At 43.9% G+C, this 25379-nt stretch overlaps 1 protein-coding gene across 3 annotated transcripts; it reads right to left on the reverse strand.

The window, feature by feature from the left end:
* Positions 1–961: 961 nt before the first annotated feature.
* On the reverse strand, positions 962–25379 carry MELTF (melanotransferrin). Of its 3 annotated transcripts, XM_009688993.2 has the most exons (16): positions 23588–25368; positions 20523–20677; positions 14433–14532; positions 12894–13076; positions 12418–12574; positions 11470–11537; positions 10609–10796; positions 10008–10188; positions 8941–9092; positions 8468–8564; positions 7389–7583; positions 6193–6349; positions 3163–3230; positions 2872–3059; positions 2130–2328; positions 962–1135 (listed from the first exon to the last, which is right to left on the reverse strand). In XM_009688993.2, the coding sequence occupies exons 1-16, from the start codon at positions 23631–23633 to the stop codon at positions 1065–1067; spliced, it is 2205 nt and encodes a 734-aa protein (XP_009687288.2). In that variant the 5' UTR covers positions 23634–25368; the 3' UTR covers positions 962–1064. The 3 variants fall into 3 exon arrangements, with proteins under 3 accessions (XP_009687288.2, XP_068811281.1, XP_068811280.1); XM_068955180.1 differs by having other exon boundaries at positions 962–2328; positions 12894–13860; positions 23588–25379; XM_068955179.1 differs by having other exon boundaries at positions 962–2328; positions 23588–25374.

Raw genomic sequence — 25379 nt, forward strand, 5'->3', positions numbered from 1 at the left:
GGCGCGGCGCGGCCCGGCCCGGCAGGGAGCGGCGGCGGCTGGAGAGCCGGCGGGAGGGCGCGGGACGGCGGCGGCCGCGGCCTGGCCGGAGCGGGGCACGGCCACAACCGAGACATTGCGGGGGGGGGGAGGCGGCGGCAGCGCTGCTGCTTCTTCAGCGGTCAGAGTTAGCGCGAGAACGGTTTCCTGCTCTGGCGCTGCGTTACCGCAGCGTTACGTTTACAAAGCGCATTCGCCGTAGAAGGAAAACACAAACGCGAAATTGCTGTTATTCCTGCACGCAGACAGCGTCGCTCCCTGGAAGAAGATAGCTGACGAACGCAGGCACCCAGGAAAGGGACAAGGAAGCCGCAAGCGACGCCGGGGGCCCTCCAAGGCCGCGGTATCGCTCGATGACGGCGGGGGACAGCGACAGGAACAGCCTCCCCTGTCTCGCACAGCCCGAGGCCTGGAGGCGCGTCAGGTCCACCCTGATGCAGACGTGTTTGGCTTATATGGAAAGTAACCTTGCAAGCTAGAAAGGATGCAGATGTGGCAGAAATGCATACACACACACACACACACACACAGGGAGCGGGCAGGTATATCAGCTATGACTCTGCTCAGTAAAATTTAACACAGTTTGTCCTAACGTATACAGGAACTCACTGTACAGGCTTCCACTAACCGCCCAGAGGTGTCATGGAGATGATCTCAGAACCACCAAGCACTACAATTTCTGTATACCGTTGTGGTTATTTGGGCCGTTGCATTGTTGTCACTAGACACACAGCTTTAAAATCTAAAGCTGAAATAGGAGGAGGGCACACGTTTTCTCTTTGCTTTAAAACCCAGGTAACGTTAGAGTAAAGGAAATGAGAAAGGCTGAAAGGTATCGGCAGAGAAGTGAGGGGAGTGTTAACTTCTTGGAAAATTGTGAAAAAAAAAAGAAGTTTAGCTATCAAGCCAGAGTCTGAATAAATCATCTTTTCTTCTCTGTTTATTTGTTATGTTTCATTTATTTACATTATTACTATTTGCTTTTACCAGCTTTTTATTGCATTGAATATCTCTTCATCCCAGGATCATGTGGTGGTAGCCGTAGTCAGGAGGACACTGCCTGTGAGCAGCACGGCAACATTTGTTGTAATTGCAGCTATGGATAAAAATAAAAACTGAATACTACAAGCCAATGGAATGAGAAACAATCAGAAATTAACTACTGTGCTTCACTAATACCAAATGCAAGTTTCATGCACATGCACCCAGATAATCCTATGTAGAAGGAGGACAACCAAATGTTTCTCAATGAAGATTGCATCCAATAAAAAAAATCACAAGGGTAGATGACCTCTCTGAAGCAACCCACAACACTGAAGAGTTAAGTGTGCTGCTTGGAAAGGTCAGCAAGCTCAGTGGATGCACACGTTTGCCTCAGCTCTTTCCTCTGCCAACAGACAGTCCCTCCAAATCTCCTTGGCCTTCCTTTTCCTCCAGTGACTTTAGATATTCCCCCTACTTTCTTCTGCTGGAAGGTGGAGGAGCTTGCTCATGGCAGGAGCTGTATCTTGGACTGCAGGTATTATCTCTTGGTCCACAGCCTGTCCATCCTCTGCACACTTACCTCTGCTGACAGCTGAGCTGAGGGAGAAACTTGCCCACAGCAAGGGAGATAAGCAGGGATGGAAGCAGAGAGAGTCAGAATGTTACCAGCAAGGAGGCCAGACTGGATTCACTAGACAAGATTTCTGATGCAGAAGTTCTTCCACATATCAGAAAGCCAGTATGCACCTAACAGCACCTGGGAATCATCCAGCCCAGGATGAGGTTCCAGTTTTGGAACCATGCTGACACTCTTTTGCTAGCTTCTGCCTCAAGTTCCACCCCATCCACATGAACAGGGAGCTTCCAGCCCCACCGCGCTCCCCTAATGAGCCGATGCTGCAAGCACCTTGCCCTGCAAAGAGGGAGGAAGAGGCGTTCAAATGTGAGCACAGCCCATGTTGTCCCAAACAGCAGCTCATCTGAAGAAAAGGTGGCAGGCTAGAGCTGGCCTGGAAGTTGCCATTTGGACCATGATAGTCCAAGCTTTGTAACTGACATAATAGAAGAGAGATGACAGTAACTACTAATAGGTATCGTCTTACTACCTGCTTGAGAGCACGGTGGTGTTTGCATCCCTTCAAGGGACTCAATATATTCACTCCCCAGCCATTCTGCATATGTCCTTCTCTCTTTTACTGGCACAATCTCAACAGCAGAATCCTTGAAGATCAAGTCTTTTCCTTGAAAAGCTGAAGAATCAAACATTTTGAATCCATTTTCATTGCTGCTATTTCCAAACAAGTCCTGAAAATAATGCAAAACTTTCAGTATTTTGCACGGTTAAGTGCTACATCCCTCTAATACAACATATAAACAATGGAAACTGTTTCGCAGAGGAGTTCATGCACAATTGCAGAATTTGTTCTGTGTTTGATTTTAGAAACTCCAGTGGATTATATACAGAATCCTGTCACTGGCAATTACAAGAACAGCATTTGGGTCTGTGGTCCTTGTTACTCTATAGAAGGAGCTGTACTTTTAAACATGTTAGCGTACTTTATTTTAGATTTTCAGTGCATGCAACTTGGGAAATTAGCTTAGATTCCAGGAAGGTTACAGCTGAAACCAGTGGCTAGGCAAAAACTTTAGGTGGTTTTAATAGGGGAACTACAGGGGTTGTATTTCACCTGTTCCTTTCCACTCCAACAACAGAACTCTGCAGAGTGCACGTGCTGCCAGTCCCATGATGCAGGAGAGACAGTATGGCTGTATGGCTCTGCTGTCTTGATCCTTGGTCTGCATTAGACCATAGTTAACTACCCCATAGGATAAATAGATTATTAATACCTGAGCTTTGTCCAATAGTCCATATACAGCAAAAACGTTGGTATCCGGGTGTACCATAATGGCCTGTGCTGGCACCCGACCCAGGTGACACTCAGCAAACTGAGTGACTTCAGCACGGGCACCATTTAGACACAGTAACTGGAAATCACTGGACTTCAAGTTATGGGCCCAGCTATCGGTATTCTTACCTGAAAGAAGAAACTAGTTACCGTGACTCACTACATGCTTTACAGAAAAACAGTTCAAGAAAAATAACTTGAGTATAATAAAGAGACATGTAAAACTGAATACCATCTGTGTTCTCAAACACTGTCGAGTGCTTCACAAAGGCCACATCCCCAGAGTCCTGTGCCAAGCACCTTTAGGAAATGAGAGAGAGAGTGCAATTCAAAGCATCTTTATTTCAACCACATCTTTGCTAATAACTGATAGGTTTAGAATTCAATTTTTCGTATGTACACTCCTGCAAACAAATGCACTGGACCCTAAGGTAATGGAGTGAAACCAGAAAGAGAAATGAAGCATACTGAAAGGAGAGAAAAACAAATTATTTGCAAGCTATACTGAATTAAGAATTTTAAGACAGCAATAAAGCAGGAAGTTGTGATTAAAAACTCTGAGAAAAGGTAGAAAAGGCCAGTATTTGGTAAGCAAAGAAACAGAACACACACTACGTGATGCTCCATGCGGCTTACCCCTTCTGCTAACAGCAGCTTTTACACTTGCCTTTCAAACCATGTATGGAGACAATATCACTGAGACAATTTTTGTTGAATGAAATTCTTTGAGTGCATAACCCAAGAGCTTATCCAATTCTGTGCATGTACATGCATGCACATACACAGTTACACATCTCTTTTTTCAAATTAGTGACCTTAGTGCTTGCACAGACGCTGCACTGGCAGCTCTGTAAACTGAAAATATCTAGTTAACTTAACTGCAGTTCCTAATGGTACCGCTCCAGAATTAAGTTCAGTCTCATGAATCTCAGGGAAGAATTCCCCTAATTTTCTGAAGCAGAAGAGGCCCAACATGCCAAAGGCGCCCTAAACTCTCTTCCTCTCCCACCAGTGTGGCATCACGTTCCAGAGAGTTTCAGGGTGGATGTGTAGAACCACCAGCCTTTACAAGCATTTGCTATTTCTCATGTTACATTGTGGTGTTGTCTAGCACCTGATATACCAGTCATTGTAGACTACTAGGAGAGATTTGCACTGGGCATGAGTTAATAAGTCAGCAGACATAAACAAACACATGGTGCTTTCTTCAAAATGCAAATAATACATACATAATTTCAACCTCAAATCAGTGAGCTGGGTGAGCTAGTAAAAAGATCCAACTTCCCACATATTTTGGGTAGTGTGTGCTAGCAAGGGGATGGCTGGGTAAGAAAGGTAGGATAGTGGTGGTAGCTTGTAGTTTATTCTACACGTGTTTTTCAAGAAACATTTTCTGAAACAAGATCATTAAACCCAGCAATCAAGAAGACTTAATGCACTAACCAAAGGAGGATTATCTAATACAAAATGTGAGAAAGAGTTATTATTGCTAACAATTACTAAAAATAATATATTAACGTGTACCTGGTTGGCATGAACAGTTACAATCAAACGTGTTATCAACATGTGGCTGACTGTCTTATAGAGAAAACAAGGTGCTGTTCAGTACATTCCCCATCAGCAAAAGGCTGTCCCCAAAAGCAGATTTTCCAGTACTCTGTGCAGTTTTAACTTGTCCCAAGCAGTGGAATATACACAAACTGAATGACCTCTCATACTTTTAGTCAGGTTGTTCTGGAGATGTCCAACAGAACTGAAAGAATCTGGAAATCCGAGCCCAAATTTTAAGTTCATGTGAGTCACCTGCTATAACTCACTCTTCTTTCAGAGAGGATCACCTAAGCATCATATCCAGACCCATCCCTTCCTCGTGGGAGATTATTTTTCCCCCACATCCTAACTAACCTTTTAAATACTTAAAGCTTTCCACCTCACATGAAAACTAAACATCGTCTTTTTTCTGTATTTAAAATTACCTTCATATAAAGTTTGTACCATAAGGACACTATGAACAGGCAGGGCTCATTCAGCCTACAATAACATTTGCTGCTTATCGCTTTGGTGATTGGTATCCAGCTCCGCTAACCTTGAAGGATAGCAGAGGATCTGGAGTTTGCCTGTAAGGCATGTGCACAACAGCTGGACACAAGACAACTGCCTTTCACAAATCTATTCAAGTCTAGCACTTGAATATTTACCAGGCGGCTCTTGTTAGAGTCTCCTCCCCTGAAGGAGAAAAACCACTCTGCCAGCTCTGTTACACGCATCATTACCTTCAAAAGTGAAGGTCAGGAAAAGGAATTGCTACTTACACACCTAAGAGTTTCTAAGTCCCAAGTCTTTTGGTATGGCTCCATTAGTAGATAGCGGCTGTTACAGAAAGTATTTATTCCATTTTATACTCATTCGCTCTGCACCTTTAACAAATCTTGCTTTGAAGAGGCCTTTTACATTTGAGCATTGGCCATAGTTTGTACTGCTCAGAAACCGGCCATCACGTACAGCCACAAATGGGTAAGGACAGCGAGGACCCAACCCCAGCTCCCCGTTACCAGCCTGCCACTCACAGCCCAAACTCATGGGCAGCAAGATACTAGGTATAGATTGATTGCCTGTTTCCCTGCCTAAGCTCCTTACGGAGGAGGAGGTGGCCCTTCAGAGTGGTGGACAGTCACACTAGATTAAAGCAAGACTGGAGCCCAATGACAATCCACTTGTCCCTTGCTAGGTGGATGGCTCTGTAAACAGATGTATGGATTTGGCTGTAGGTCATCCTCTGTTGGCTCTGGGCCAGGAAGCTGGCAAAAGGCTTTGACATATAACAGTGCTTTGCTGCTGAGAGCGGTGTCAGAATTAACTCTTGTCTTTTCAAGGGCTTTGGGGTTTATTTATGATCAGAGGAAAAGGCCGCAGGGTGGCTCCAAGCAGCTGGTTGTGCATGAGGAAACCTCCAGCTCCCAGGTAGGCTTTAGGCCCAGCAGCCATGTGCTCACATGCTCTTTACCAACACAGCACGGCAGAGGTGTCCTCTTGCAGGGAAACGGGCAGCACAAGCTAATGGCACGCTCATGATACAACATAAAGCCTTTTGATATAGCTATATTGCTGAAACCCATCTGGGGACACACGTCCTGTTCCATTTATGGCACGTGACATTTAACTGTAGCAACAACGACCACTTTCTGCTGACTTGATGGAGAATACTTTGTCCTTGCTTTTGGACAAACTGACAGACTAAACAACCACCACATATATTAATTACCTGAAGGCTCCGCTGTAGCTATAATAACGTTCTTGGCTACTTGCACTGCATTTATTGTTTCCATTATCATCTCCAATACACAGCTTACAGAGTTTTGATGGGTAACTGTCCTGCTTAGCAGAAGGCACACAGCTAGCAGAGAAAAACTCACTCACAGCTGGAGAAAGACAGATAAAGCAATATAATGAGCAAAAAGCACGAGTTCTCCACAGAAAGGGGTAATTATACTATCATGAAGTTACAAAGCAATACAGGTTTCAGTAGAATGTTAGAAACATGAGTTATATCCACCTTACTGGAATTCATAACTTTTAAAATATTTTCAAAGTATTCTGTAGCTGATCAGGTAGTGAAACCAAAGAGCACTCTGGGGAGACAGGAAATAGGCAAACAAAATTAGACTCAGTAGTCGCATGTCCCTAGACCCGTTGCTTGTTCTGGTCCACTGCTCTACTGCTAAATGCAGTTTGAAAATATGTAAAACGAAGTTCAGGACAGGGATACATCATTTACTGCAATGCCATCCCAAAGCCGTAAGTACCTCCAAGAGGGGATACATCTGAATAGACAGCATGAGATACAGTGACTCCTCGGTCACTGACCCTGAGCTGAGTCAGTATCTTAAAAGCTCAGCAAGAGTTGAGACACGCTGGAACGAAAAGCAGATTTTTCAAGATGGTATGTAAATTTAAAGTTCGTTAAATCTATACAAAGAACAAAAGATAGCTGCACTTCTGAAAATTGGTATAGACTTTTTGCTAGCTAATACACTGGAGGGCAGGGGTGCTATTCAGATGGATCTGGACAGCTGGAGAAACAGGCCGACAGGAACCTCATGGAGTTCAACACAGGCAAATGCAGAATCCTGCATCTGAGATGGATTAACCCCATGAAAGGCTGGGGCTGACTGCCTGAAAAGCAGCTTTGCAAAAAAGGACCTGGGGGTCCTGGTGGATAGCAAATCGATCAAGAGTCAGCAGCGTGCCCCTGTGTCAAAAAAGGCTAATGGCATACCCAGGCGCTAAAAAACCTAAAATTTCAAGGCATTATATTAAAAACGCAGCACATTTTTACAAATATAAACAGACTAGATATAACTAAATATAGAGCTATGATATATCAGAATTTTACTTCTCTAATTAAAGCGTATAATCAGAATGTTACTGTACTGTTGATATGCCATGTTGCCATCTTACCTTGAGGAATATTACAGTCTCTGGGCCTAATAATGCCCCTTTTAATTAGCACGCCAATGGGGATATTCCATCCAGCGGTTCTCCCCAGTCCTGTGTGACAGGACTTCTTCCCTTTCAGGTCACTGATGGTGAAAGCATTGGAAGGATTCCGTTTCACTAATGCCACAGCATAGTACGCATTGCTGTTGTCATCAGCTTGCAGAAACAAACAAAAAGCATTACAGCTTTCCTTAAGCATTCCTGCTGCTTAATGGTAATCTACACTACACTTATCCAGTGCCAACTTCCTAGCTCACACTGTATGAAGGAAACAGCACCAGCCAGCCAGCTATGAAGTATGAGCGCACGTGGAATTCTTCTGTACCTCTAGTACTCCACAATGTTGCATTCACATACAGCCTGTGTACTGGTACTGCTGTGTGCTAAATAATCTACAGACGAACACAAACACTTTAAATGTCAAGAGTAACTTTTTATTAACACTAACTCTTATGAATACCTCCCTCTCAAAAACAATATTTGGGTCATTAGTGACACGGCAAAACTGCTTTAAGAAGTATTTTATGTAACTCGTACCTGCATTAAAATCTCCATGAATTTTGCAGAGTATTGAAAATCTTAGTGTCGTAACAGTCATGAGCCCTCTTCACCACTGATTCTGAGACAGCCACATTGAGGGAAGAATTTGTTCCTAACTGGAAGCTATGTTAACTTCCGTATTTTTGCTTCTGTTAAAATCTTGTGCTTTTGTGAATACTCCTTTTTCCACTGTAAGTACTTTTTGTGGAATTGAAAAGACAAATAAAGAGGTGAAAAGATTCATCAGCTGCCAAAGATTCCAGCTGGCCAGTGTCAGGGGAGATAAGAGTTGCTACAAACTCACTGTAGAAACCCAGTCCATACTTATTTTCCTCCTCTAGCCACGATGTGAGGATAATATTGATGTCCTTTGAAAACAACTTTCCACTCAGGGCCAGAGAACAGCGGTAGTGCTTTTAGAGCTTTTTTTTTTTTTTTTTTTTTTAAAAAAAACAACATCCTGGAAAAATAAGGTCTACGTATATGTTTCCTGACCTTACCAGAGTAGTTTTCTCCAGCAGCCGGAACAAGGCCGTATGTCTTCCCAGCTGTGTAAATATCAGCTCCACCCAGAGCTACAGCATCACTTTCCTTTTTCTGAAAAATCAAATAAAATTTGGGGCTTCTGTGAAAACACAACAACTACCTCCCTGCTACAATGACGACACCTCCAGCATCATACTTGTCACATCTCGGAGGTCAAGTTTAGTAGCAAAAGAGTTATCCTCCGCTGAAGAAAACAAAAACCTGCATAAAGCATCATCAGATTTCAGACACAGTTTTGAGCCAGATGGGCAAGAGTGCCCTTAACACAACTGAAGAACGTCAGGGCTCAGACCCATCCGTATCATGAGAGTTGCGCATTGCCTCCTGAACACCCAATATTAGCTACTGCTTGCCTAAATAAACACATCTCTACCTACCCAGCAGCTTGTGTTAATCAGTTTATCGCGCAAGGCTGGTAGCAGCTTACCTGGATCAGCTCAATGCACTGTTCTTTTGTCTTGGCTGAAATACACTGGATTGCTGGTTTCAAATTCTTTTTCTGAAAGGCAACACCCATTTCACCACATTTCCAGATCTCCTCAGTGGATACAACACACCAGTTCAGGCTTTCTGGCAATGCTGCACAAGATTGGAAAGCAAATACTAAAGTTCACTTTCTTTGCAATAGACAAGAAGGCATCCCTCGGCCCACTCTGTTTCTCTCCACTTCTTTAGCTCAGACTTGCACCTTCTTCGGGAACCACAGAGGTCTCCAAGTTAGTGATGCTTCTATACTGCAAACCTATCCAGAATGAAGGAACAAGAACTCCTACTATTGCCGAACGTTAAGTGCAGCCACAAGGCGTTAGTTGTTTGCAGTCTACTCCCTCAAGAGTGCAGTCACTCTGAACACATTCTTCCTCAGACCCAACAGCCCTGAGCAACCTCAGAAGAGACAAGCCCTGGAGAGGTAGTGGCTTTGCCACAGCACAGAGCAGGTCTGGCAGGCTCAGTTGCCATAATTATGAAGCTTCTTAAGATAGAGATTCCTACAACCTGTGTTTCCGAGTCTGTCAGAACTTGCACCAAGTTATCTCTACGTTCTTCCGACAGTATAAAAGACTAAAACACTTCAAAGGGCAACTGAGGGTCTCTCCAGCTTAGGAAATTCTCTGTTAGGATCCTCGTCATCCTTTCTTTTATATACGCTACCTGAAGATTTACACAGCAACTAATTACTATATCCCCTCTTTAATAGGTAAGAAATAGAGTACATCAGGCAGCAGCAGCTTGCCAGATTTAAATCTTGTGTACACACGAAAGGGCAGAATATGCATGCATCTTACGATGCTGGATGTGGGCCAATTTGCAGAGGAAAGTTTTCTACAATGTGACACCGTTTCTGGGCAACAGAGTGCCCTTCCTCTAAGCTCTGAGATTGGGACAGCATCTCACCATAAACGCCTCCAAGAGGCGGAAGAAAATAAAGCAGAATAAAGATGGTCTCTAGCATCAGTTATCTTTGTTCATTGTTACGATCCAAAGACAACTTACTGCTGGGGTCGCAGCTCAGGGCTTGCATAGCGTGAAGATACTCATCACCCAGCCATGCCTGGTAACTCTGAGCTGTGATCGCAATGAGCTTGGTGGTGGAGTCTCGGAACAGAAGATTCTGGGCACCGTAGGCTGCTGAGTCAAACATCTGAAACTTGGCACCTGTACCACTAAATCTTTCCTGTTATGTTAAAGAAATGAAAAATACCTGTCAGGTATACGTCCCTGTATTCTGCTGTCACATGGGAACTCTGTGATAACATTGGTTATGGGCAGGGGAAACCATCTCCTTCCTACAGAAGGGACAAACAACTAGGTTTTTCTTTATGGAAGGCCAACAGGCTAAAAATTAATGAAAAAAAAAAAAACCCTCTGCTGCCTCCCCCCCCCCGCCCCCCCCCCCCCAAGTCTTTTTCAACGTCCTCTCAGCCCCACCGCATGTAACCACCCTCAGGGCCCTACGCTTGGAGGCTGAGTGCTTCCCATTCCCTTTCAAACCCCCCATAGAGCTGAGGATGCCCATCATCTCTTCAGTTCAACCCAGGTGGGTGGGACAATCCATCTAAAATGCAATGCACTGATGAAAAAAATGGTATCCTACTTGTCCCTGGTTCAGGAGCTGGAAGATAACTGTCCCATCTGTGTCAGGCCGTACAACCACGGCACGAGCCGGGATTCGGGCCAAGTGGCAGGTTCTCCACTCTGTCACATCAGCTGTGCTGCCATTGCGGCACAGAAGCCGAAAATCACTGGAACGAAGCTGCTGGGCCCACAAAGAAAGAGTTTTTCCTGAAATCAAACAGAACATACTTATGAAATAGATATCAAGCTGGTGTTGATGACTCTGGCTCCAAGTCTGCACTACCCTTTGCACATACACGAGCAGCAGAACATAGCTCTCCTGACCATCCTTGAACTATTCCTGACTGCCCAATATACCCTAGGCATCTATGTAGTCCCATAGTGCATATCCAATAAGATATGCAGCTGAATGCTTATCAGATGCACAGAACTATACTGGGGTCCACAGCAGTATCAAAAAGGTTCCCAAGTCTAGGACCACATAGAACATTTTTGTTTTTTCCTGCTGTGAATGACAGTCAGATAGGTCCGTGATATTTAAGTGATGTTATGTTCAAGGTAAGTTTCACAAAGTGCCTGATAGGCAGTTTAATAAAACATGGCCTGCTCTTTCTGCTAGTCTCTGCAGAAATCTCTGGGTAGGAATGAAGCAACATTTATACTCAGAGTAGCCCAGGCTTGTATAAAACCAGGAGTCTAGTGCTAGTAAATCTCCACATATCTATTCATATTATTATAGCATTTTTGCTCACTCCTCAATTCAAAATAAGTTAAACATTCAACCCTATATTGTCTTTACAGCCACTGTACTGCAATGGTAGTTGTCACTGTACTCCAGACCTCACAGGCAGACCGCTAAAAAGACTTCTGGACTACTTACCATCAGTATTTTCAGGCACTGTGCTGTGCTTCACGAAAGCAACTTCTCCAGCACCTTCAGCCAAACACCTAACGAAGGGTAAATCCAACCACAGTTACGCACTGCAAAGCACTGCTCCCATGCATTGGACGTTGCCTGCTGACAGCCAGAGGGCTGTGCGATACGCTCCACCAGCCAGCAGACAGTGACCTATTTCCTATCCTTGTGCTGTGAGTTTAGCTCAAGCTAGAGGCTAGTGGCTGTTAGAGCATGAAGTAAACTATCACTGTCATTTGTTGAACACGGACAATGTGTTCAGGGCTGCCTAAGGTGGACACCATGACCTTCTTCATCCAGGAGGTTTCACTAAGGCTGTCACATGACCCTTTGGGGAAATCACAGACGGGAGTAAGAGTTTCACGGGAACAAATTCCACCCCTGCTCAGTCAGTGCTATTACTCAGGGACTGGGAACTGGACTACAGCACACAGAGGGAGAAGAAAAATGAGGAAAGGCAGTTGTGCAAAAATGTACGGGAGAAGGACTTGATAAGAGAACTCATTGCAACGGAGACGGGATCACTGTGAAATAGCTGAATAGTGTGGCACTTCACCGGCCAAACTCTTAAGGGTCATCCGGTTTTACTAGGAGAGATATAGCCTGCTGAAACAAACAGCCAGACCTGTGTCAACAGCTGCTGGACAAAGCAAACAGCAGTGGGACTCCCTGCCCAGCACAAGCATTAAGCACCCAGTTAGATTTAATATTCAGATATTAATTCCTGAAATAATGGGTTCAGGATTATTTTTGTTCAGTCTCTAGACTTAAATGATTGTCCTAACATGCTAGCAGATTATCTACTGGCATCAACTGCAAGTTCTCTGGCTTTGCTTTCCTGTCAGTGAGGCCCGGACACTATGACAATGGATATAGCATAGAGGTAAAAAGTTACAGTGCTCTGAGTTTTACCTGAAAGCCCCACTGTAGTCATAGTATTGCTCTTGTGAATTTGCTTCGCATTTGTTCTGCCCAGATGAATCTCCTTTACAGAGCTGACAGAGGGATTTGGGATAATTTACACTATTTGCTCCAGGAACACAGCTTGCACTGAAAAAGTCACTAACAGCTAGAAGTGAAAGTAGAGTGAAACATTTTTAGCAACGAGTAAACCAGATCCTACAATCACGTTTTAACACATTTATACAGTACATCTCTAATTAAAAATGGAGTCATTTTGTTTTTTAAAGATGATTTCAAAGTAAAAAAAAAAAACCCAGTTTGCACTCTTCATTGGATCCATACTGGGTCTATTCCATCTTACGAGCTGCATCAGATTCAAGAACAAAATAGCAGCTAGTGCCACACGTTCCTGCCCATGCGCAGCAGTCCCAAGAACATAAACAAAGGCATTGCTGAAGAACAGCTCTTGGCACTGCAACTCTCACCTTCTGGAAGGTCACATCCCATTGCTGCCAGGCGCCCACTGTCAATGAGATAACCCACAGGCACGTTCCAGCCTGCAGTTCTGTTGACGCCTGTGTGGCATGAACGGGCACCTCTCAAACTGTTGATGGTGATGTTGGAGCTCTTCCTTACAACAGCCACAGCATAGTATGAAGTTCCAATCTCTGCAGCACAGGAAGAAATAGGAGCAAAGTAGTCTAGCAGCTGCATTACAGTGAGATGCACTGACTTGTGATATCTCTTGGCTCCTCTGCCCACAGAGAAGACGCATTGTTCACGTCCTGAACAATGTGAGCATCTGCTGACCTTGCTGTGTCACCTATCGTCTTTGCTGTGTGAAATGTCCTTTTTAAACGTCACAAGCAAACTGCTCTAACTTTGATGTTCACCCTGTGAATTGATACCAAGTAGAATTAATGGTAAAAAGAATTCCCACAGCTGTCTGTAAATTTGATCTTCGACAGAGCATAGCACATTGATGTCACTCCAGCATCACAGATAATTTCATTTTCTTTGTCTTACTACATGACACAATTCACAGAGTCAAGAGTTTATAGTTGCAAGTGACCTTATGGTCATTTAATCTGACACAAGCCATTAAATTTCATTCAGTTGTCTCTGATTTGAGCTCAGAACCTGACTAATAAAGGTAGCAAACCTCTGCGTCATGAGACCCACACGGTTCTGCGAAATCAACACATAGTCCCCTCACCAGGGTCATGACATGTGATTGACAGTGATGCTGGGCTGCTGCAGGTGATCCAAGTTTCTGAGGTCAGAGGAAGTGAGCCAGCAGGTACTTCTGAGGCTGACTTGGCCAGATCATGCTGAGACCAAGCTGCAAACTCTATCCAGCGCCCTCTCACAAGGGAGCATCGGGGCATCAGGAGACCTAGTGTCATCTTCTGTCTGCAGACTGCTTCCAGAGCTGTTCTTCCTCTTGGCTCTCTGAAATTTATGGGACATACTTATCTTCTGGCTCTGAACTACACAAGCGTGTCGATCCTGAGCCCTTAGTCAGGATGATAAGGCACCACTGAATTGCAGTCTCTGTCTTGAAAGGCACCCAAGGCTTGAGGACATCCAGATAAGGAGGAGAATCTATCATTTCCTTACTTCCAGCAGGTAATCATATGCACTATTAAAAATTGAGCCTAATTATTTACTGTAATTTATGGGATTGCAGGATAGCCCTAATAACAATTTAACTGCATCTTTTGCAATTCATTGATTTATCTGCAAAGTTTGGAACAGAGAAGACAGTAAGCAATAAGACAGTAAAAAGGTATTACAGGAAGAGCTGTTTTGACCTAAGCATTTCAGGGACAGACTCTACCACAGCCCTTGGTCTCCTGTTTCCCCATAGGTTCTGCTATGGCAAGAACTTCTAAGAGGGAATGTGACTAAAACCTAGTGTTTAGGGTCTTCAAAAGGACCCTAAAATAAAATGGAAACAGTAAAAATGCATAGAAAAAAGCTCATATTAGACAAATCCAAAAAAATATTCTGTCGGAATATACCTTGATCATACACTTCCCCAACCACAGGTTTCAGCCCATGCTCCTTTCCAGCTTGGTAAATTGAACGACCACCCAGCGTCACTGCATCTGCCAAATCATCCTGTGCAAACACAAGGTGGAAGATATATGTTGAAACATAGTTATTAATATTTGTCAACAGCCAGAGGCATTGTATTCAAGAATTTGAGAGGAGCAGCTCATATGATGCAGTCAATCTTTATTTGTGAGCTTTCTTGTTTCCAAGAAGTCCTTTCTAGGGTGCTCAAGTTACTAAAGAACAATTACTGAGATGAATTCAGAACATCAAAACTCTCTCCCTTTCAAATATAATGTAGAGACCAGCCCTAGACTGTAGTCACCTCACTGCACTTCACGGTCCAAAGGAATCCTCCAGCTCTGTGACAAATCTGGAGGCTCATCAATTAGGAGTTTTTTTCCTCTCTAGCTAGTGCCCCAAAGCTTGAGGATTTAAACAAAGTAAACAAATGTTTGAGTTTGCACACAGACATTTTGAAGTGATGTCTCCTGGAGCTGCAAAATATGGATGCTAAAGTGTGCACTCAAGAGAGCACTAAACATGCCAGCTTGTACCCCAGGAGATAAGCAATCATATATCTTGTGGGGGAGGGAGAAAGGGGACTTCGACATTTCCCAGTAATTCGTTGTCTGAATGAGTTTATACTAACACTGAATAAGTATCTCTAATGGAGCTCTAAAACCATCATTCTGCCCTCCTCTGATATTTTTCTCCTTTCTGTACAGTTTCTATTACAAGCAACACTTACTCAGCTGAATTGCTCATTCCTAAAAAGCACAGACAATTTTATTCTGCACAGGAGAAAGTGTTTTTGTGTTATAAGAGAAGTAAAATAACACTGAAGAGGAGCCAAGACACACATTCCTGCAATGGGATTTACAAATTCCTTGATGCAAGAAAGCAGCTAACCCAGGCAGCAATGAAGGACCATCTGCAAGTGATAAAAGTGAATGACATGGAACAGGAGGAACTCAAATAAGGAAAGAACGGGCTCAAAATAACTGGATTACCAGGGTAAAGTAGGGGAGACCTAGAGCCCAATAAAGGCCTGGTACCCGGTGCACAGGAGCCACTCTGACCTGGACGGTTGGGTGAGGACTCTGCAGGATGGGGATGCTCTCAAGGAAGTAACCCACTTTCACCACAGTTGGGGTCCACAGGCTGAACCACTTGCCCCAATCTATCTGCAGCCAAGCGTTGAGGAGATGGAGCAGAACCAGGCCAGTATCTTAGAGCAACAGGGTCACACAAGCCCAGCAAGCTGCCCCAGTGTAGCAGCAATGCTTTGTGAGGAAGAGATGAGCATGTGAGCAGGAGAAAGAACTGCGACTCCTTGTTCAAAGCCTATGGAGAAGTTAAGAATGGACATTAGTTTAAGACCCACAATAGCTGGATCAGTGATGGGAGTTTTAGGAATTTTTCATAAACCTTCTGAAAGATCAAAAGGGACAATCCAGTCCAAATAGTGGGAGGGCTGCTTCTCAGTATGGCTATGGCACGTCAGCCACAAGCACAGCTGTCAGGATATTTAGGTAAAGGGCCAATTCAGCTACAGGAGCCCATGACCTCTGGAAGACCATGGCCCCATTCTCAAACTCCTTGAAGGCTACAGTTTCAGTACCCCAAAGAAACAAGGAGAGAACAGAGCAGATAAAATCCTACTGCTGACTAACGCAGCAAAGTAGCACTGGCAGTACCTTTCAGAAAAGAAGGGAAGCATCTGAAAAGATTGTCCAAAGAGAAAGAGAGCGCAATCTGGGGCATTCAGTGCTGGGAAGGTGTCCAACAATAACTTATCTTCTCAGCTGACTTTAACACTGAGCTGGCTAGAATCCTGCTACAGATGTAGGATTACACTGGATTTTAACTAGCACAGGACAGGACTGCCCACAGCAACAAGAGCTAGGGAACTGCTTACACACCTCTGATCAGCTGAACCTGGCTTTCACTGTGTACCGAGCCTAGCAGAAGCCAGGAGAGGGCATCTGGAAGAGAGACAAGTTACTGTTGAAAAAGAGTACAGCAAGTTGGTGTTTTGCATTTCTAGGTGACACTGACTTTCTTATCAGTTTGCTTAACCTCTAGAGTTCAGGATTGGAGGGGGGTAATTTAGCTCACCTTCCTTGGCAGTTTGCTGAGCACTGGGTTAGCGTGGGGTTAGGACTACGCTCCCTAAGTATCCTGAAGCAATTCCCTACAGGCAGAGTCACACAAAATGCTTGAAAAGTTTTTAAGGGATCATCTGAGAGGGTAGATTGTAGGGATTACAGGGATTGAGATTATCTAGGGATAGGGATGCACATGTAAGCGTGCGTGCACACACACAGCAGGCATGTGCAAACCCTCAATGGCGCAGTCAAAGGAGCAGCTGAAATTGGGACCAGCAGCTAAAACGCAAGACAGAGTCCAAGCAGGTTATGAGAATGCAGAAAGAATCTGATTTTCAGAGAAAATAAAATGACTCTCTAGAATTGGTGGTAGACAGGAGGTAGGCCAGATAAAATGAAAAGGGCTGGCCACAGATGATAAGGACTATATTACGTGGACGTATTTCCACGTGAGACAATACATTGCTGATCAGAAAGCTGAGCCATTAAGTTCCCTTTAGCAGAAAAGCTTCCTATCGATAGCCTGGGGCTACGTTCATGTGTATGCATCACAGCATAATGCCTATGCACACAGAAAAAAATATATATTACTGCATTTAATTGGAAGCTGAAACTTCTCTGCCTAAGAATAGTTTACAGGCTACAGACCACAGCCCCTTTAAATCATACGATCATGGCTGAGGTGGTATATCAGCAACAGTGGGGGTATTTTTTGTTGCAAGCTTTTGCCAACACAACTAGCAAAAGCACAGGCTCCACATATGATTTCTGATAAACATACATGCAATGGTAATACTCTGCATTAACCATTTTCAGGATGACTCCATTTCTGTGTGTCACATTTGTGAATTGCATGCGAAAGACTCTAAAGACCTGCTGAAGAATAGCTCCGGTCAAATTAAATATTGTCAGGTTTTCTAGGTTAAATTTTACAGCATTTCTCAATTTTTAAACATCTTGAAAGACATCATGGTGTACTTTACCCATGCGCAAACACGTTCACAGAACTAAGTCCAAGTTATGTGGGGTTATAAAATGGCGTATCTCTGCCTCCTCAGCCATTGTGTCCCATCCCTTTTTTGTCCTCACGGAGCAGAGGAGCAGAGTTCAGTGCAGACGCGGACTCAGGGGTTCTGTGCAGTCCACACAGAGTAGGCCAGCTTCGAGCATTTAGCAAATCATTAGCACAGGTAAAAGAGGTCTCAAGGACAGAACCTTGCCTGAAGCGTTACCGATAAGTTTTATTTTATCGGAGAGCTATTGATTCATGCTTTCCATCTGCAGCATTCTGAGTTCAGCTAACCAAGTTTTATAACAATCCAGAGTTTTAGAAATTTGTGTGCTGGTTGCAAGGGAAAACAAGTGCGATTCGGTGCACACTGTGTTTTGGATGCAGTCGCTCATCAGCTCGTTCAATAACTTCTTTTGCAGAGTCTAACAGATCTTTTTCTGTGGAATGCAGCAATCAGCCAAATGATTTTAGGAAAGATACGACACTAAAGAGAATTTCCTGTCCAAGCCACGTATATTGATATCTACTCCCAGTGTTCTTTAATACAATCCTGACTCACTTAGTCAAAAATGGTATTTATCAAATATTTATTAAGTAATGGACAAACCTTCTGTTTCTGCTGACAAAACATTACAGCATATTAATTTCTGGAATTCATCTTCTTTTCTAGCCACACCACTACCTGCCTAATCTTCCTTCAAACTACTCTGCCAGGCCTGTTATCCTGGCTCTGATCCTTTTGCCCTTGACAGGCTGCATCTCCCTCACAAATTCCTGACCTTTGACTCTGCCAGTGTTGCTGGCCTTGATTATCTGCCTCTTTGCATTTCTTCTAATATCTACCTGTTGCTTCCAACCCCCTCCCCTAAGGACGGAATTATTTTCCCATCACCATTTGCAAAGGCAAAGGTTTACAGTCTTTAAAACCTTCCCCAAAGCCCTGCTCCTCTCCCAGACGGAGCATGCTGGAACTAATCCAGTCGGTTTTGTGTGCCTTCTGCTCACTCTGCTTGATGCTTTATGCATCTCTCACAACGCTGGCTGAGACTGGACTTTACATTCCTCTCATCTCTATATACAGCAATTTGCACTGTGACCCTGAAACAGGAGTACGATACTGAGTTTGCTGAAAGACAATCTACCTACAGGTTTTTTTCTCCGCAAAAACATTCCCTGCCCTCCAGATACTTTTGAAACATCTGCCAGAGTTTTGCTTTTGCAGGGACAGCTGAAGAGGCAGTGACACTCCAGGCAAAGAAGCAGTCTTGACTGGGGCTGTCTGCACTCGAGAGAACTTGGTCAGTAACACAGTTTGGGCTTCAGAAACAAAAGAGAAGCAGCTAAAGCAGCAGATATTGACAGGATTATGATGTGGGGAACTGAGACAGGAGAGGATAAGCCAGGCGGAGATGGTGGGTAGGGAACAGGTAAAAGCTCTGGGTCACACCTGGGGTGGGGGCTCAGATGAGAAGAGTTTGGGTAAGGGAAGAAAGAAGCATCGAGAGAAGTGCAGGAGCTCTGTCTGGATAGGCCGACAGAAAGAGGGGTGAGACAATTACACCTATGGGCTGCAAGAGGTACTGGGCCCAAGTCTCAATGGGAAGCTCTCAGGATAGTTATAAGTCACTACGCTACTTTAGGGGTGTGTGAAGGTCAGACATGCAGGTCTGTAATTACTTGCGCTTCGTCTTACAGGACTACTGCACGGGCATCCACTGAAGCCCTGCATAAGATTACCAGAGCACTGAGTCTTGACATTGCTGCTGCACAGGCGACCAGGTGGGACTCTGCAACCACCCCGCTCTGTACAGATCAGCGCTCCAGTAAAACAGAGCCACTTCAATAGCAGGGTTTCCTTTTAGCTAGTTGCCATGAAAACTTCTACATTTCCTTTTGCGGTCTGACATACAGGAACACGCTGGTCACTGCTGAGTTATTGTGCGCTAATCAGTGACTATTGCTAGTAGCTTCCTCCCCTTGCGCTATACAGACAATTGCATTTTACTGCTGCTGAAAGTATGTCTGACGTTTGCATCACGATATCCTAAAATTCTTTACCCAATTTCACTCAGAACAGATGAGAGACAGGCTGTGTTCGTTATGGAGGCTGAGGTGAGCGGAGAGTCAGCAGGGCCTTAAAAGGGAATGACATGAGAAGTGAAGAAAAAAGCAGGATGAGCTCAGAGGAAAGACAACACTATTCGTTCTGCATAAGCAACACCAGCTGTGACTCCTTGAAGAGCAGGGGCGCACCTGCATTGGGGAGGAGAGAGACAAGGAAGTGCAGAGGTCTGAGCATGGGAATGAGAACAGAAGAGTCACAGGTTTCAGGAAGTTCCTGAAATAAGTGCGACTGGTACGTGAGCCACACAAATCTGAAGGGAGGGGAAAGAAATCTCTCCCTGCAGAGATTTGCTGAGAAGAGTCAAGAAGCTCCTCAGTCTTACAGCACACACATTCACCCACAGCCTGGGAGCGCACTGCAAGAAAGCTGCGTACCCTACATGGACAAGCTTCGCATTGCTGCTGAAGGCACCGCTGTGCACAGCAGCATGGCTTCAACTACCCACTTCTCCTTAACACCCGCTAAAGAAACCTGACACAATTCCCAAATGAAAGATTAGTATTTAAAAGAGATTACTTAAACCCTTTGCTTGTGTTCCTAATGACTGGCCATATTTGACTAGCCCAAGAGAAGATGCAGGGCCATTTTGCTTTTCAGGTTCAACCTGTCTTAAAACAAACCACCGTGCAGTGCCCCCTGCCAAAATGCGTTTTGCTTTTTCAAAGACAGGAATGCCAAGAAGCACAAAGCCTGCTGCCCAGTTCTATCAGACACACATTGCAGAGCTGTCTACGTTGCCAAGCGGAGAGATCATTATCAGGTACACGAAGAAATTAAAAGAATGCTACTGCTATCACTTACAACTCACCTTGATCATCTGCACACAGTCAGCAGCTGACCCCACCTCTATACACTCCACCAGGGGAAGGAGGCCAGCCCCAACAAAGGCTGTACTCATGTCAGTACACTTGGAAAGTTCTTGCTCAGAGACAGTGCACCACCGGATACGTTCCAGGCTGAGAGCTGAAAACAAAGCATCAAGAGAAGAAATCATTTTAAAAAAAAAAAAAAAAAAATTGAAGCCTTTTTAACAAAGCTTATCATTTAAAATTACTGAAGATCTAGACTTTCACTCCCTTCCTCCATCTAAAACAAAAGAAATCAGGGCTCGTTCGACACTGAGGCTTTGGAGACGGTTTCTGCTTTCATTCAGATTAACAGCAGTACTGAAGCTGATTGGAGTAGAAACAGGATAGGTTCCAACTCAGCTATCAAAACATGATGGATTTGTTACTAGCCTAAGTATGGGTGCCACAGAAAAAGTCAGGGCAGCCAGACCATTTTTAAAACCTGGTGAAATATGACACCTTTGTATGCGTCCTTGGGGGCTGTGGATGCGTCCGAGATCCATGGAACCGGTCCGTGACGCACCAGGCACAGCCCTGGCTTCAAGCAGCTTCTCAGGTTTGTTTTCTGCAGCGGCCCTGCGGAGGTACAGTACCAGCTGCACACACACTACCATTACTTCTCACTTTACAGCTGTGAAGAATCCTCCTGACTAGATTCTAGGGTCAGATTTATTGTGCAGACAGATGGGGACATACCTAAGCAATAGACTTTGCAACAGAAGAATCCTTATAGAGCATCATTCAGCATGAGAATTATTGCCTCCAGCTGTCTGCTCAGGCCATGTGTCCTGGGACACACGCAGAATGCTTTCTACTGAGTAAAAAGTGTTTAAAATGAAAACAATGTGCTACAAAAGCAAAAGGATCATCCAGAAAACAACTCTGTCTCGGGCAGTACCATCTCCTACCTGGAGCCATGCCCCATCCCTTGCTGGTCTGAATAAAAAGCAATCTTAAGTGCTTAAGAACCTCGTCACTGGGCTTATTACGAAAACTAGGAAAGTAAACTTGTCCTTTCAAAACACTTACATAAGAGGCCCTTTCCATAGTCACTAAAAGGAGCATGCAGCTCCATGAATTAACAGATTCAGATTAAGTAGGAGGGACTCCATTAATCAATGAAGAAAGGTGTTTTTCAGGAAGCCAAAACAGTATTCTAAGTGCCAAAGTTACACCTTGCTTGTGTAAACATATATCATCACGTACAAACGGTGCAGCTGTACAGAGAATGTGGGTGCAAGATGCTTTATGCTGATGAGTAAGTACAGATTATTTTTATAATCAGTTGGCAATAAATTCCAGAGCTTTGTTTACATTTTTTTTGTCTACTATGTTGGATTCTTATCATGTTGTGTTTTTTTCCTAACTCTAACTGGCCCTCTGCTTCCCCATCATGTTTATGCGGCCAAGATACAAAATCTAATTTCACTAGCTAAGATCACTCCACTAGCGTCGTAATGTAGTGTAGTAAGTAGTAGCTATGTTCATGTTCTGACTTGAAACACTTGGTGGCTGCGGGCTAAACATCATCATTGATGCATAAACAGTGTTTTGCACCAGATACTGAAACAGAGAGCTTGCCTGGCTGTTCCACCGCAATTCAGAGCCAGCTCTGCTGCTATCAACAAAATACAAGTCTTAGAGAGCTTGCAGCAAGTTTTCAAAGCAGAATGTGTTCACAAAGGGAAAAAAACCTTCTCACCTCTTTTCTGTGGTGCAGCAATGCCAAAACGCATTGCAGGGTCATGATAAACAGGCAACTCACGGAAACTTAACATCTACCTCATCTTTCTGGATGAAATCTTCTTCATCATTAATTTCTCGGGGGCAGGAGGAAGAAGCTAGCTTTTCAGAGATAAAGGTTTAATTTTTTTTTCTCCTCAACACAAGCAATTGGAAATTATATTGCTTTCTCAGCACCTTAGTTTGCATGGCAAAGCATCATTCTTCAGGCTCAGCACTCTAGTGTTACATGTAGGCACACAGCAGATAATGCAGGAACTGTATGAAGGAATCATGAGCCACGTAAATCTGAAACAGGAAACAAAGCGCTCATTTGGCTCCCTGTTTTCCAGTTTAGTGAAATGGCATGAATCTGTTGCCTTTTTCCTCTATGAAAGGCAATTAACTTGTCCCTTTCCAAACTGCTGGACTTTGCCCAGCATCTGGCCAGATGCTTTCGGAAAAATTTACAGAAAATTACCTTCTCTTTCCTTGTCAGTTAACCCATTTGAAATGGGCCTCAGAGCACAGAAATAGTCTGTAGTTAGCCTCTCTTCCTACTGCCAATGAAGAACATACTAAAATAGCAAGGGAGTCTCTGAACCCAAGTTTATTCAGAATTTTGGTCCTTCTGTAGATATACACGAAGCATGAAGTGGCGGGAGATATGGCTTCTATTTGAAACATGCTCAAGGTCCTAAACACACACATAATTTTACCGTTGGCTCACTTTCAATTAACTCCTCTGCTAAAAATAACATTACTGGGTTGTGTAACATCTTGTCAAGGGCTGTTAATACAATGAGAAGGGCTTTCAACAGAAACTATTAAAAAAATACAAAAACAAACTTCATTTCAGACCCAGCATCTTTCTTTTCAAAGAACTGCAAAGTCCTTCAGCATGTACACCTCTGGTAAAATTAAAGCATCCATTCATAAAGCTTGGAAGGGAGGAGAGAAAGTCACCATGTCACACAGAGCATGAAGAGTGCAATAATGCAATCATTTGTTTGTTTGTTTTTTAACAAATTAAACATCATAGAACTGCTCATACTCATGAGAAACAAACACCATAGAACCAAGAGCAGTAGCTAGTGCCAAGGAAACGTAACACGACACCAATGAGTCAAGATAGAAAAGGCTGTATTGAACATAATCTATCCTTCTTCCCAACCACGTCCCTCTTTCCCCTGTACACATTGGTTCTGAACTGGTTCCAAATTCTCTGTGCTCTCTCACATCACAAACTGGCCAGTTGCAAAGACAGCAAGCCATAGCAAATTATCGTTCAGAGGGCACTTACCAGCATGAAAGAAGAGAAGGCAGAAGACACTCCTGAGGTCCTTCATGGTGAAAGCTGTGGGATTTATGCTTTTTCCAGCCTTCAGAGTACCCAAAGACCAGTGCTCTGCACGTCTGCTCTCCCCAGTCTGCTCCGTGGTGGAAGTCAGCAGCAGCCAAGGGGCAAGTGCACTTTGTTCAACAGTTTATCTTGCTTACTTTGGCACATGTTACCTCCACCACTAGGGGGGTGGGGGGACTACCTCTCTTCACACCAACTCTAAACTTACAAAAAAAACCATTAGACTTGGATATGACAAAACATCTGAGTCACAAATCAGGTTGTTATTGCTTTGGCACCACCTACAGACTTAGATAAACAGCTACACAGCAACTCAGAGGGGCAAGGTAGGGTTGAGTAACGAAATCCTCATCTTAAGTAAGAGTTGCGTATATTTTCTCTGTGTTGGGAGTTCAGGAAGTAAGACCAGATTTGGGCTAAGAACTTGGTCACTTTTTTTTGCCACATTCTCAGTGTTGTGATGAATCACAAAGTCTTAACAAGAAACACAAGCTTTTACAATAACAAAAGCTACGCACTCTGCAGATGCTAGGCCCGCATCTCCTGAAATTTAATAGCAAATGCTATGAAATAGCTGAAGTAGCTTGACTTTTTTTATAAGGTTTTAGAGAAGAATCAGGAAGATTTAATTATCCCAGGAAGAGTAAAATCCCTGCTGACAATACCTCTTTTCAAAGCTGTTCCGGCTTTTAGAGTAGCTTCAATAGAGCAACGCTCATTTGTGCAGCCCATTTCCTTACTGTTCATTAGTCAACGAACTGGAGCTACCTGTAATACTTTGTTTAGGTAAAAGCCATTCAGTGCTGCTTTCCTATGCTCTCTGCAATTCCTCAGAACAGCATCCAGCCACCAGAAAAAAAAAAAAATGGCTATACACCACCACAAATCCCCGTGCACACATCATCTCTACTGTCTCCTACCAAGGAAGTGCACGAACAGCCCAACTGCACACATTCTTCAGGCCTTCTATGCAGCCTGTAAAGTTACTTGGCTGCTTTCAGGACTTGGTCACTTGGCTAGTGTCTGGAATTTAGCCAGACTACTGGATTTAATATCTAGCACGTGTAAGACAACAGCTGAATCTAATTCAATTAATTGCTATTTCAAATCCACAACTTAGTAAAATAGATCTATAGCATGACCCTTCCAGACTTGCTTCCTGACTAAAACCCCATGGCTGAACTCCAATTCTGGCTACCCAGACCACCTGGAAGTAAATTCATCCCCTTCTTGTGTAGTGCTGAAGAACAGCCTGACACCACTGAAGCCCTTCCAAATTTCTGGAACGATGAATTATTTGGAGAGCCATTCCCGCCTGTACCCTTCCCACTGACCCACTGGTCAGCTTAACCTCTCAAGCACTCTGATGCACATATACATGTGCAGGACAAGAGCGATGCACAGTCCCAGCACCAGTTGCTTAAGACTGCAAGGGCAAGATTAATAAGAAAAGAATTTGGGTCCAGGCCTCTCCTGTGGTGGTTCTTATCTTCCACTGAAAGGCTTCAGGAGATGGAAGCGTCTGCAAAGGAATTAATTCATATAGCGTAACTTACAATACTAAGAGAGAGCAGCAGATGAAGGCTTCATGAAGCTGCTGATCTTTAGCAATTATAAATAGTCAGTTTAGCAGGTGGACAAGAAAACCCACGGTGCCTTCACCGGGCCAGCTGAAATAAGGTTATAATGCAGCAGTATGAATCCATTTGGATTTCCCACTTACTCTACCGAA

Source organism: Struthio camelus, chromosome 9, assembly GCF_040807025.1.
Source record: "Struthio camelus isolate bStrCam1 chromosome 9, bStrCam1.hap1, whole genome shotgun sequence".
NCBI lineage: Eukaryota > Metazoa > Chordata > Aves > Struthioniformes > Struthionidae > Struthio > Struthio camelus.

Excerpts from the sequence above, each read along its gene's own strand:
- MELTF (XM_068955179.1), bottom strand. The coding sequence starts at position 23,633 with ATGAAGGACCTCAGGAGTGTCTTCTGCCTTCTCTTCTTTCATGCTG. Across the intron at positions 9,093-10,007 it reads CCTGAGCTGCGACCCCAGCA|CATTGCCAGAAAGCCTGAAC; the intron begins GTAAGTTGTCTT and ends AATCTTGTGCAG. Across the intron at positions 3,060-3,162 it reads AGTGTTTGAGAACACAGATG|GTAAGAATACCGATAGCTGG; the intron begins GTATTCAGTTTT and ends TTCTTCTTTCAG.